The sequence below is a fragment of the Sinohyriopsis cumingii genome, chromosome 7 (assembly GCF_028554795.1).
Source record: "Sinohyriopsis cumingii isolate HCF-2022 chromosome 7, ASM2855479v2, whole genome shotgun sequence".
In the NCBI taxonomy this organism is placed as follows: Eukaryota; Metazoa; Mollusca; class Bivalvia; order Unionida; family Unionidae; genus Sinohyriopsis; species Sinohyriopsis cumingii.
In genome coordinates this window covers 79360360-79375678 of record NC_142967.1, presented here as the reverse complement: position 1 = coordinate 79375678, position 15319 = coordinate 79360360, and the positions used below count along the sequence as shown (strand labels likewise).

Below are 15319 nucleotides of genomic sequence, written 5' to 3'. Positions count from 1 at the left end.
GAACATTGTTACTCTTAATCACTCTTATTTGTTTTTATTATCTTTTTGCAATTTAAAAATAACATTTACATCACCGTTGATCGGGAACCTTACTATTTCCATCACATAAAGGTTGTGTTTTATACTTTTTGGACTCTTTTATAATTAACCTTTATGACATTTCTTTTTCCTCAGACAACTTTTCTGTGGTGCTGTATAGCCTTACAGTGCTGGTATGCCGTAAAATTCACAATCAGTCAATCAATCTATCGTTGTGTTTTATACTTTATTCACTCTTTATAACGTATACAATTTTGTGACTTCCTCATTCTCTCATATAGTTTGTGACTATTCCTGGCTCTCTCATATAGTTTGTTTTGTGGCGCCATATAGCCTTACGGTTCTGGTGTGTCGTAAATTCCACAATCAATCAATTTAAAATAAGAAAAAAGGAAACTTCAAACAAATGCATTGTTACACATCAATTGGGATCCAGTTTGGAAGGAAGAAGTCTGCATAGTTATATCTGGCCGCTCCTGAAGATCCAATACGTCCTGGATGAGGGTAATAAATTGATACACCTTTCGACAGAAACCCCGCCCACCAACCAAACGTACCAACAGTTTGAATCACGTGGTCACATAACGCAAGCACAGCAAGGTCCACTTCCGGCGTCGAACTTTCGTCGAGGAAATAAATGCTATAATTGGCTCTTGCATTTAGAACTCCTCTGGACCATTTCAAATCGTCCGAAGCAACAACAAATATAACATCCGAAAACCTTGCTTGCGTGTAGTCCATGGCCTTGTAAATATAACCCTCTGGTGCTATGACTAGTCCACCGTAGTTGTGCATTTCATTTGCAATATCACCCATTCGTATATGAATTCCTACCAGCTTAGGACTTTTGTAGATAAAACTTTTTCGTATTGTGTTTACGATATTTTTTGCTTGCTCTTTAATGTGATGCCTAAATTGATATTGTCTCCGTATTTCATCTTGAACGTGGTAGAAATACTTCCATGACTGAAGATACAGACCGATTTTAAAACTTTTGCCTTTTCGAAGAGTCATAAGCGTTTGGTCGAATTTGCAGCAACCCAGAGCCTCTTCGATAAATTCAAACGTATTGCACACGTCCCTATTATCAAGAACCGTCACGTTCTTCAGATCGAATACTTTGTATATGAGATCATCCTTTGCAATAATAAGTGTTCGGTTATTTAAAGCGGCTATGCCTGTCAGAGATGCGAATTCAAACATAAGATTGCCCAGCCTTCCATTATATGTATAACAGAGGAAAGGCTGGGATGCCATTGAAGGGGGCCGTAAGACGCCAACCGTATTGCCTCCGCCGACAATGTAATAGTCAGAATTCATGACGTAGGTGATGTAGAATATGACTGGAATGGTGCTTGACAAGAAAACCGCATCTGTAAAAAAAGGAGAAATTAAATATTAGGAACGTTATTTCTTTTCTAATACATAATTGGAACGAATACATAAACAACTGCCTGGAATATTGTATCTCGCCTTCTCCGCAAAAGCCTTATTAAAATATAAAGCACAATCAATAAAATATGAAATGCTGGTCAATGTGACCCACTTTTCTTTTGTTACATGTGCTCCCTAAGACCAATGCACCTATTAATTTATATGACTACGTGCATTTATTGTCTTCGAAATGGAAGAAATACAAAAAACAAACATTGGCAATCGTCAATGCTGCCAATCACGTCCGACAAGTATCGTACAAAACTCGTAGGCGGTACAAAAACATAAATTTGTATTATGACAAATTAGATGCGACACATTTCCTTTTCTGTTTTCTAAAGCTTTTAATTGATTACGAAATACTTTTTAACAAAGTGAAGCTAAAAGACGAGAAACCTTGCACGTAATATGTAAAAGCAGGTGGTTAGGTTCGGAGATAGATAGGTATGCATATAGGTAGTTGGATACGTATATGCTTACGATAAAAGGTAAGCAAGGAAGACGACACAAAAGAATGGATAAACAATTGTTGGACTCGCCATCCCATTTAGAAAGGATGATCTATTGATTAATATCCTCGTTAAAGAAAATATGTTTGCCATATTTAAGCTATAGGTCACGCATGCATTTCGTAAGGAGGATTCATAAAATATTTAAACGTTTACTTTCCAAAAGCAGGGTTAAGAAACTACGTACACTTGACTTTATTGCTGCTGATAAAATCCCCCTTTGTTAACATGGCCGCCTGCATGGATGGTTCAGGAGTATCTACGAAAAGAATTGAATTACATTAAAAAATGTGCAATGTGTGGTACAAATACTTATGACAACCCTATGAAAGATATATTTCTTGTAATATGTATAGTTTTGCACAATAAACCTATAATCTTATTGCTAGTAGTAGTTGTTGTTGTAGTAGTAGCATTGAGTTTAACCTTTTTCAGCAGTAAGGTGAAATGGGATTTTAAATGACACCTCTCTCTCTCTCTCTCTCCATGTGGGTCCGGGGTTGTAGAATTGGCCCGATACGGCTCACTACGTGTCGTAAGAGGCGACTAAGTAGAGGCAACCTGTTTGCCGTGGGTTGCGTCCCATGTCGGGGGAGGAAAGGATTTGGGTAGTTGAGCAGAGGCTTTCTAATGCAATACACTAATTTAGCCTCTACTTCTTCTTGACGGATGGTCTGGATGGGCCCGGTCTCGTCTAATCAGCTGGTCACGCCCAGCCCTAGGATGTCTTTATTTACTTGCTCACTTTATTTTCTCCATGTATCTCTGTTGATACCACCATTGCCCCTACTCTCTACCCCTTTATTTTTCCTTTCTCCTGGCACTTTTAAAGTGTCCCATTGTTGGACTCCGTGGCGGGTGGGCGAGCACGGGTGACGAAATAACAAAACAAAAAAAAAATAATTAAAAAAAATGGAAAATCTGAAAAAAAGTCAACACAAGAGAACAAAAACCGTTTCAAGCTCTGACGATGAGCCATGTTGCGTGGAATCTTTTCATCGCTTCATGGTCATCCAGTCTCAAGATGAAGCTAAACCACTTGCCGCACTATCGCCATTTATAGCTGAAAAGATTATACTTGGATTAGTCGGCAAAGCCAAAAGTGTTTAAAAAAATGAAATCAGGTAGTCTGCTTGTAGAGTGCGAACGTAAAGCACATACTGAGAACATCCAAAAAGTTAAGAATTTTCATGACATACCAGTAACTTGTTTCGCACAAGCATCACTAAACACAACAAAAGGCGTCATTCGTTGCCGTGACTTCGCTGGAGTCAGCAACAATGAAATCATCGAAGGGATGAAAAATTAAGGTGTCATTGCAGTCGGTAGAATTTGTATCAAATGAAACAACAATCTGCAGGACACCAACACCATTATACTCAGCTCCAACAAGCCAACAGTATATAAAGTTGTCAAAGTTGGATTCTTACAAGTCAAAGTTGAGGTGTTTATATCAAATCCTCTTCGATGCTTCAAATGTCAAACATACGGCCTTCATGAAGACGGAGACCCTTCTCATCGGGAATCCGAGTGCAGAGCCACTCCGCATTGCGTAAACTGTGGACAGGAGCACAATGCTAATTCAAAGGATTGTGACACCTGGAAAGAGGAGAAGGAAATACAGAGGACACCTCCAACATCCCCTATCCAGAAGCCAGGAAACTTGTACAAGCTAGAACTTCACTCTTCGGCCTGACCTTCTCAACTGTAGTGAAAAACAACCCAAAAGACGCCCAAACCCAAACAAACCTACCTGAACCCCCTTCCAGCTCAAACAGTCCGCATTACAAACTTCTGAAAAAACCTCATTATCGACTCAAATAACATTCAACAAGAATCCACCGACAAAATCACCAAACAGTAAACAAAAGTCGCAAACAAATAGGCAGCAAAAACACGGGTCTGATGATCCTCCAAATCTGCACAACAGCTTTGGAGACTTTTAGGAAATGGATGCTGAAGAAACTGCTCCATGTCCTCAGGGTGGTCGCAGCCCTATAACCAAAAAATGCAATCCCGCTCTTCCTCCAGAGAAATAAACCATAAACTGCAAAACATCTAACTAGTTACATACTTTCCGATTTAAAAAGATCCATAATGAAGAACAGCATCATACAATGGAATTGCCGAGGACTTAAAATCAACTACAATGACATTCTTCTGCTTTTTCTGCTTTTAAAAGAACATGAACCTGCAGTACTATTCCCGCAGGAAACGTTTCTAAAAGATACAGACAACATCACACTTAAAAGCTACTCCTTTTTTAACAGCTACTCCAAAACTGGTGATAGGGCCTCAGGAGGAGTTTCTGTTGTTGTAAACAATAGGGCTCATCAGAGCGTCATTCCCTTAAACACAAATGTACAAGCCATTGCTGTAAGCGTCACGCTACATCAAAAATCTCCTTTGCTCTATTTTTATACCGCCAAACACCAACCTAGTACAAAATGAGTTAGACAACAATGTTCAACAACTGCCCGCTCCATATCTTCTAATCGTGGATTTTAAAGCCCATACCATTTTATGGGGATCAAACTACATAAGCGACATGGGCAAACAGGTTGAAGATTTCAATTCTAGACAAGACCTGTATTTATATAACACCAAGTCACCAACATATTTACACCCAAGAACGGGTACATACACGTGTATCGATTTGACAATTTGTTCTCCGTCGCCACTTTTGGATTATGATTGGAAGGTCGTTGATGACCTTCACAGCAGTGACCACTTTTCAATCTCTCTGAAGAACACCAAGGTTGCAATTGACGAAGCAATTCCACAATGGAATGTAAAGAAGGCCGATCGGGCCAAATTTTAAACACTTTGCACAGCTAGGCGCAACAGGGATACCGTTTTAAACGACAATAACAATTTCAATATTGTATTTCAGTTTTAATCGAAATTGCAGAAGAATACATTCCCAAGTCCTCACCGAACTGTAAAAGAAGCCAAAAGCCGTGGTTCACTAAAGAATGGAAAGAGGCCATTAGACAACGGCGAGAAGCACTGAAATAATTTAGTAATCGTCCAACGTCCGAAAATTTAACTAAGTACCGTATTGTTCTAGCCAAATCCCGCGACACGATTAAAGAAAGTAAAACAGCATCATGGATAAAATATGTTTCAACATTAAATTCCCGTTCCTCTATATAAACAAAGTTTGGGACACGATTCGCAAAATAAATGGAATGGGAAAACACAATTCTTTCCGACATCTGAATCTAAACAACAAGAGTTTTTATTCCAAACATGACATAATTAATATACTTGCTAATAGTTTCTCTCAAAATTCCTCATCGTCTAATTATTCAGAAGCCTTCAGAAGATTGAAATCTCAAAAAGAAAAGACACGATTGAAATTCACATCGAATAACTTAGAGAAAGTTATAATCAACCGTTTACAGTACTTGAGCTGATGGAATCTCTGAATAAGGCCCATGATACATCCACTGGGACTGACGAAATACATTACCAGCTTTTGAAACACCTTCCAGAACCTTCATTAACAGTCCTTCTGGAAATTTTCAATGATTTATGGATTATTGGTAATGTACCACAAATTTGGAAAGAAGCAATAGTAATGCCAGTTCCCAAACTAGGTAAAGATAGCGCAAATCCTAACAGCTATCGCTCTATTGCTCTGACGAGCTGTGTTAGCAAAACAATGGAACGAACGATCAATTCTCAGCTTGTATAGTACTTAGAAACTCAGAATTTAATTTCTCCTTTCCAAAGTGGCTTTCGATATGGCCGGAGCACCAGTGATCATCTGGTTAGACTGGAAACATTTATTCGCGATGCATTTATCAAGAAGAAACATTTAGTAGCGGTTTTCTTTGATTTAGAAAAGGCCTATGACATGACATGGAAGTACGGGATACTAAATGACCTGCACGATATGGGTCTAAAAGGCCATCTGCCCTCTTTTATATCAAACTTTCTCTCAGACAGAGAATTCAGGGTACGAGTGGGCACTACCCTCTCAGATATGCACGAGCAAGAGATTGGTGTGCCCCAGGGCAGTATTTTATCTGTGACGCTTTTCAATATGAAAATCAATACATCATTAAGTGTTTAGCTCCTGGTGTGGATTGTTCGTTATACGTTGATGATTTTCTATTATGTTATCGACCAAAGCACACGCACACAACTGAAAGACAACTACAACAAAATATCAACAAGATTCAAAGTTGGGCCAGTACTAACGGTTTCAAATTCTAGAAATCCAAAACGGTATATATGCATTTCTGTCAGTTACGAAGACATCATGATGAACCTAAACTCACACTGGATGGAACACTTATTCCAGTTGTTGAGGAAACAAAGTCTTTGGGTATTACCTTTATTCCACACCTAAAGAACTTGAAAGCTAAATGCTTGATAGTTCTAGATCTACTTAAAGTAGTAGCGCACGCTGACTGGTGTGCTGATATAAAAGTCATCCTCAATTTATATAGAACGTTTATTCGCTCGAAACTGAATTATGATTGCGTTGTTTATGGTTCAGCTAGGAGGTCATATCTGAAGATGCTTGACCCAATTCATCATCAAGGAATAAGACTGGCTCTGGGAGTATTTAAGACATCCCCGTGTGAAAACCTCGCTGAAGGAAACGAACCACTTTTATCACATCGTAGAGAAATGCTCTCCGTACAGTATGCTTTCAAATTAAAATCAAATTCTCTGAACCCTTTTTTTTCCGGCTGTTTTTCAACCCAATTACAAAACCTTATACGAAAATAAACCAAATGTCATACGTTCCGTTGGCATTAGAATAGCATCCAGCCTTAACAGTAACAAAATGGATTTTCTAAAATTCAGAAAGCGTTTGACCCGAAACACATCTCTGGCTACTTAAACAACCAAAATTACTTTTTAGACTTCACGAAGTAAAAAAAATCTGAGACAAACCCTTCCATCTTCCACAACTCTTATTATGAATTCCTCGCCGAATTTAAAAATTATACAAGGTTTTATACCGACGGATCAAAGGATGAGGAAAAGGCTGCTGCAGCCTTCGTTAGTGGAAATTACACAACACAAGGTCACTTACCAAATGGCACAGATCAATTTTTTCAGCCGAAATCAGAGCAATAAACCATGCTCTGCAATATATCGAAAACAAATGTATTCTAAACAGCTTCATCTTCTCTGACTCACTATCAGTACTTCAGTCACTGCACAATAGAAAACAGGAGAACCCAATATTAACTAACATTCTCGTCAAAAGTTCTGAACTGAGTAACTCGCACAATATAGTATACTGTTGGTTACCTAGCCATATTAGTATAAAAGGTAATGAAAAAGCAGATCACGCTGCTAAAATAGCCCTATCCCAAGAACCATCTGATTTTAAAATACCGTATACTGGTATCAAAGAGTTTTTATGTCAGAAGCGGCTGGCATCTTGGAATGATGCAGTGAATAATAAACTTCACGCCATCAAGCCAACCCTAGGAGAATGGATTCCTTCCTACAGAACCATCCGTAGGGAGGAGGTAGTCATTGCAAGAATTCGAATTGGTCATACGTATATAACCCACTCCCACATACTAAAAGGCGAAGACCCACCAGAGTGCGTTTCTTGCGATGAACCATTCACTGTAACGTACTTTATGATAGAGTCTTTTGACCTGCAACCTGCGCGCGATCAGTATTACAATGTGCATGGCATGAAGGAACTTTTTGAGATAGTGGACGTGACTTGTATTATACAATTCCCGAAAGAAGTAAACATTTACTCTAAGCTATAACTTCTATGCTATCACCCTTGAGCACTGTATGTAATGTATATACCGACTCTTATTTTCAACAACTTTTCATTTGTCTTTATTATCATTTACCATTTACATACCCCGTTGATCGTTAACCAGCTTATCATTTTACTTTTAACTGTTTGGTTTTAATATCGCTGGTCGATATAAAACCTATTATCATTTTTAAATGATCATACATAGAACCTTCTGTATGGCGCTAAATAGCCTAATAGTGCTGGTGCGCCGTTAAAATACAACCAACCTCTCTCCCCCCCCCTCTCTCTCTCTCTCTCTCTCTCTCTCTCACGCTCTCTCTATCTCTCTCTCTCCAATAACATTATGTACATGAAATATGATCCATTTCCAAGAAGATAGACTGGTTGATTTATTCTGGATTTTACGGCGCACGAACACTTTAAGGCCATATAGCGCCACAATAAAGGTTATATAATAAAAAATGTATTATCATTGTTTATTACCAACAAGCTATAAAAGTTCAAACTCAGCGGTGATAATGGCGAAAATATATTAAAGTTTTTACCATCGAGGATGCAAATGTATGTATAAAAGGGTAACTTGACAATAAAAAGATAAATTAGGATATTTAACGGAGCCAATGTTGGTTAAAATCCTCACAGAAATAAGATTACACACGAGCTAAATTTTTGAATAAATGGTAACTTCCTTTAAGAAATCTAAAATACAAAACATTTACAACAGCGCAAATTTTTGTCATATGCAGAGAATTGTACGGTCTTTCCATTATAACATGCTTCACGATGAAGGGTTCATTGCAAGAAACGCACTCAGTTGCGTCATCGGTCTTTGAGTGGGTTATATAAGTACGACCTATTTGTATTCTTATTATAATTACCTCGTCCCTACCGATGAATATGTAGAATGGAGGCCATTCGCCTACGTTGAGTTTGATCACATGGAGCTTGTTATTGACAACATCATTGATGATAGCTGCCACTTACTAAGTAAGGACTTTTTTAATGTCAGTTTTAAAATCAGTGTATGCCATTTTAAAATCAGATGGTTTTAGAGATAGGTTATTTTAGTAGCCCGATCTGTTCTTTCAAAACCTTTAATACGACATGACTGGGTAACCAACAATATACTATACTGTGCGAGGTACGCGGCTCTGTGTGTTTGACGAGAATATTAGTCAGTAATGAGTTTTCCAGCTTTCTTTTGTATAGTGACTGAAGTATTGATAGTACATCAGAGAAAATGACAGTTTAAAATATATTTGTTTTCGATATATTTAAGGCAAGATCTATTCCTCTTATTTCGGCTGAAAATATCAGCTGGCAAGAGAACTTTCGTAGCATGATTCCTTTGATTAAACTGCAGCGGCCATTTCGTTATCCTTGGTTGGATCTTACTTTTAGGGCATATTATAAAGATAATGTTTATCTACAATGTGATATAAGTGGCTCATTCGCTTCAGCCAAAAAGGCGTTCACATGTGGATGTTCTAAATGCTCCAAAAGCGATTCGTATTGTTTGTTGGTGGATTATGACAAACATCTTTAAATATGTCTTTCTGGCTGAACCATAAACAAAACCATCATAATCCAGTTTGGATCTAATAAAAGTTCTGCTTTGAGTAAATCGAGAACTTTAAGGCATTTTTTGGTTTCAATTTCGTAATTTGTGGAATGAAAGTAAGTTTTCTGTCGAAGACAATACCTAAAACCAATGTTTCTTCAACAACCGGTACATGTGTTCCGTCCAGATTGAGTTAAGGATTATTATGATGTCTTTTTAACTAACAGAATGTTGTGCATACTGTTTTTTATTTTTTATTTTGAGGATTTGAAACCCTTGATAGTTGCCGAGTTTTGAATCTTGTTATATTTTGTTTCGATTGTCTTTCTACTGTATGCATGTATTTCGATCGATTACACATTAGGAAATCATGAAAATCTATGAAGCAATTCACATCAGAAGCCAAACACTTCGTAATGTTATTAATTTTTGATGTTACAAAGCGTAACAGATAAATACTGCTCTGGGGCACTCCCATCTCTTGCTCGTACATATCAGTGATAGTGGAGTCCACTTGTCCATCGAATGCCCTATTTAAAGGAAGTTCGATTTAAAGTGAGTTGACGGTCTCAATATATTATCTTTGATTCACTTTTAAAGTTAGCTTGTTGTCACAACAGTCGACAAGCATAAAATTTTAGGATTTCACATACGCAACAAACAACAGGTTTTTCTATACAAATGAAAGTGTTCTTGGTTTGGGACTAATGATGTAACATCGGTCATACTTTGCGCTTCGATATACTTCAGTACACATTCCTTAAAAACACTAGCCTTGATGATGCGTGTTGCGTGTAGGGTTGGACAAACGGATGTTAACTGTTTATATTATTATGACTGGTTCCCCTGTCAATAGTATTTATAATCGATAAAAAAAAGTGATACTACACTGAATATTTGAATGATGCCTTTTCAACGCTTATCTGGTAAAGTATCAATGAATGCATAGATATAGGCAGATAATTTGTTGAACCTTTATTCTTCTGATATCTCGAAGCAAAACATCTGTACATTTCTGATATCTCGAAGGAAAACATCTGTACAATTCTACTATCTCGAAGCAAAACATCTGTACATTTCTGATATCTCGAAGCAAAACATCTGTACATTTCTGATAATTCTAATATCTCGAAGCAAAACATCTGTACAGTTCTAAATACAGTGTTTAAGTTCTTGGTCCAGTTTACATTTCTTTTTCTAACGGAGGGTTTTAACTGTGAGTAGTGTGTAGTACGGTGAATGACCGAATTCGGGCTAAGCTTTTACGTCCCAGTCTTGCGCGAAATTGTTTTCCAAATCTGAAAAACAGCTGGCTGAAAAGAGGCTGCATGACCCAAACTCTTTGCACACAGTGTCTTCCTTGTATTATTCTAAATACACATGTATTTTTGTTTTCGAAAATTATCTCAAAGTATCATTTTTATCAAAAGCGAAGTTCATTAAACCTTTCAGCTATTTTCTGACTTCAGGAGAGAGAGCTGAAAATTATACCCCTTTTCCACGTGGTTACCATTTGACAAATAAAGCTCCAAGCTTTTAAGTTCTACCCAGTATTTTAAGATATGATACAGCAGTATGGAAAACAAACAGGTTATAAATATTCCGACGCTAAAGCGAATGGATAAAAAGAACAGAAGCAGCAACAAAATAATAATAATAATAATAATACAGAGCTTGCCTGTTTCACTGTATACCTCATCCACAAATAACACTTCGAACTATAGAAACCAGGCAGTTATTGCAAGAATCAGAACTTGTCATACTTATATAATTCACTCCTACATACTAAAGGATGAATACTCAATTAAGAGTGTCTCTTGCAATGAACCCTTCACCGTAAAGCACTTTCTGATGGATTGTTTTCATCACCAGGCTACACGGGTCGTTATTACAATGTTCAATACATGAAGAATGTGTCTTATTACATTTTCTGAAAGAAGTTAACATTTATTCAAAATTTTTACTTGTGTACATTTTTATTTCTTTTTTGTATTTTAACCATCATTTGTACTACTAATTACCCCATAGTTAACTTTTATTCCCTAAATTTTTACCATTTACATCCCTGTTGACTGGGGACCATCATACTGATATTTCCACCATGTCATCTCTGTGTTTGTATTTGTATCGCTTGTTAGTAACCGATACACACCTGTTTCATCGCTTAACGTTTGTGTGTCGCTTACATAGCCTTACAGTGATGACGCAATGTAAAATCTACAATTAATCAATCAATTCGAACTATCATGAATGGTAATCTCTTACAAATCAATTTAAAAAAAAAGAAATTGAATCACTAGGACATTTGTGTTTGAGTCTTCGTCAAATATAAGGTCTCAAATTTCCTTACTATCTGATAATACATATACATGGTTATGGTGGAAATACGACTAACGTTATTGAGTGGTGAATAAATATCATTGGGAACCATTCAAATTTGGTCACGATATATTTCTAATAGAATGTTGGCCTTTAATTCCTTTTATTATTGTAATTAATTTTTATGCCTGTTCTTGGCCTACTTGTTGACCTCGGTCATTCAGAAAATCATTTTCACAGAGGACTGATTAATTGCGTGGTTCAATAAACGCTGTCGTGAGTTTCAGTCAATACCTGCCTGACAACAAAATACATTTGAAAATATTGGACTGGTAACGCATTCTTAGAAGGTCTCTTATATTATGTGCCATGACTGTGTTTTTTTTTTTCGTTAGAGTTACAAGCTTGTTTTCAAGAAATATAACCGTTAGTATTAGGCAGATGATCTCATATAACCGGGTAATATATCTAGTTCTTTAAGTCATTTGATTCTTCTTTGCTGAAAACGGCCTGAGAGAAATACACGTTACAAGGTTGAAATATATGCGAGCAGATCATACAAAGTAAAAATACCTAAATTAACAATCTTTATTAATTAAACCGATGTTTGATAATAATAATAATAATAATAATAATAATAATAATAATACATGTAATAATAATGCACGTGTACATTAAATAATGATAATACGGAGAATGGCAAAGTCGCAATAAAACTCATCTCAAGTAGAAATGCTTGTCATATATGTAAACACAACGGTAATCACATACAAACAATATTAAATATACAACGCCAAACAAACACTTGACATGATTTACTAGTCGGGGGAGGGGGGGGGGGGCATAAATCCAGTTCACGGTGACCACGGGATATATTTTACAGACAACTTTCGTCGTGGAGGCATTTTGTAATTTATTTTTACTTAACCCAAGCTATACGTACATTTAGCAAAATCATGACTATTGGAAACTAAGTATGTACGTCTATTTAGCACAATCATGAATATTAGAAACTATGTACGTCTATTTAGCACAATCATGACTATTGGAAACTGAGTATGTACGTCTATTTAGTACACTCATGACTATTGGAAACTGAGTATGTACGTCTGTTTAGCACAATCATGACTATTGTACGCTGAGTATGTACGTCTTTTTAGCACAATCATGACTATAGGAAACTGAGTATGTACGTATATTTAGCACAATCATGACTATAGGAAACTAAGTATGTACGTCTATTCAGCACAATCATGACTATTGAAAACTGAGTATGTACGTCTATTCAGCACAATCATGGCTATAGGAAACTGAGTATGTACGTCTATTTAGCACAATCATGGCTATTGGAAACTGAGTATGTACGTCTATTCAGCACAATCATGACTATTGGAAACTGAGTATGTACTTCTTTTTAGCACAATCATGATTATAGGAAACTGAGTATGTACGTCTATTTAGCACAATCATGGCTATAGGAAACTGAGTATGTACGTCTATTTAGCACAATCATGGCTATTGGAAACTGAGTATGTACGTCTATTTAACACAATCATGACTATATAAAACTGAGTATGTATGTCTATTTAGCACAATCATGACTGTTGGAAACTGAGTATGTACGTCTATTTAGCACAATCATGGCTATAGGAAACTGAGTATGTACGTCTATTCAGCACAGTCATGGCTACTACAGGATGAACTCTAAATCTAAAACTTGCAAGACTTAACTGACAAAACTTACCACTTCTTCTACCATTTGGCATGATTTTTATTAATACGTTGCCTTTCAAAATTAATTTGATAAAATTAGCTTAATCTACATTCAAACAAAGGAAGGTCCGCAAAAATAGAGGAGGATGAGTGAGTGTGGTATTCCTGCTGTTTATCTAAATGTGAACGTGGTCAACAGCATAGTACAGTCCACACACCTTTTGAAGCAAAATATACATAATAACATTGTCAATAGTATAATCATGTCCAGTGATTTTACTCTTACCTGCAGTTTGTACGTGCGTTGTTTAGATAGTTTATGAATGTTTGCTGTATCTTTTCAAATAAAGCCAGAAGCTTAATTCTTAAGGTATGGCTGCTGTTTGCAGATGCTTAAAATGGCTCATGGATGTCACCCCACCACCACCACCACCACCCGATGTGGGAACGAGGGCATAATAAAAGAAAAGAGCATTGGGAAGTCATGCCTTGCCCTAGTTAGTCCAGGCTTAACTAAATGAATGCCAGTTATTAAGCTGGTTTCGATGACTAAATCAGTGTGTGTGAGCTTATGGGTATGCGACAGATATATTGGATATATGTAATAAGGAAAACATTTCATTTCGCATGAGTATGTCTCTTTCCTCGCCTGTTTATGCCTTCTCTCGTGTAAGTAACGAGTAAAAAAGAGAACTAGTACGTAAGCACAGTATGTACAGCTAATGACGATGATGATGATGATGATAAGCACTTGAATAAATGAAGCAAACATGTAAAAGAAAGAAAGGAATACAGTAAGAGCCTATACATGTATACCTCTTTCTGTCTAGATGTCTCTATATAGCAGGCTGCCCGTTTGACTGTCTGTCTGTTTTTCAGATAAGATTTATGAGCCCTTTTTGGTCATTACACCATGTATTTTGGACATATACCATAACTTTAAATTAGCACAGCTGAAACTATATTGTAATTAATTTTAGCTGCGCTGACTGGGAGTCATGTGGCCCACATAAATAGCGTAATGATCAAGAAGGGTACGTAAACCTTAACCAATACATGGAAGAAAGACTGAGATTTTATAGTTCATGATAAATTCAAGACTAGATATCACACAATCATTCTTATCTGAAATGGGGGCCCCGAGTGGCCGAGTGGTCTAAAGCGCTCACCGTTACGGATTACTGCCATCTTACCTCTGTCTGCGTGGGTTCGAGTCACGGGCTCGGCTATTGTGGGTACTTGAGAAAGCTTGCCAGTAGCTTCTCGTGGGTCGATGGTTCTTTCTGGAGTTTTCTCTGGTTCTTCATCCATCATTTATACTGACCGCCATGTGCAGCCTATCTTGTGCTGAAAATGGCGTTAAATCGAATAACAACAACTTAACTGAAGTTATGAACTTACCGTTAGTATGTTTAACGAATTCCTTTTGCACTTTGGACAAACACTAGTTGAGTCACAAAACACATATGTACTTATGTTTCCACGTTGTATATTTGAATAAGGCTCTGACTGGCATATTGAAGAGTGAAAACGATATGAGAAAACAAATGGGTATTGTGCCCTTAAATTCTGCCCTTGCCGATTGGATCATATCCGGATAAAGAGCCGATAATGGCCGAGATAACACGTGACCGTAATTGTCACTCTGGCGATTTGCCCGCCACCTTGTTGTTGTTCCGTTAAACTGGTAATAAATTTGGTTTAACATCGTGCGCTTAGTTAGCTAGATAAGTAAGATAGATTAGAGCTCTGTTAGTATTTCAGTACAAAAGACGGTCAACTATACAAGTGTGTTCCTATATACGCTGCATACCTCGTCGGCCTTGGCGATCTCTTGGAAACAAAACACTATTGTGAAAGCTTGCAGTACTGTTTAAATGCCTTATGTACCCATGCATAAGTCGAACACAACTGCAAACAACGTAGACCCATTCTGTGTTTTGGGTCCTTTCAGATCCCTTTTTTCTATTTTGTCTTATGTATTTTCTA

General features: G+C 37.1%; 1 protein-coding gene across 1 annotated transcript; it reads right to left on the bottom strand.

Annotated features, from left to right (window-relative positions):
• Window positions 1-251: 251 nt before the first annotated feature.
• Window positions 252-14965, bottom strand: LOC149795601 (galactoside alpha-(1,2)-fucosyltransferase 1-like). Its single transcript, XM_089964116.1, has 3 exons — window positions 14732-14965; window positions 2170-2241; window positions 252-1412 (listed from the first exon to the last, which is right to left on the bottom strand). The coding sequence occupies exons 2-3, from the start codon at window positions 2222-2224 to the stop codon at window positions 454-456; spliced, it is 1014 nt and encodes a 337-aa protein (XP_089820242.1). The 5' UTR covers window positions 2225-2241; window positions 14732-14965; the 3' UTR covers window positions 252-453.
• Window positions 14966-15319: the final 354 nt, after the last annotated feature.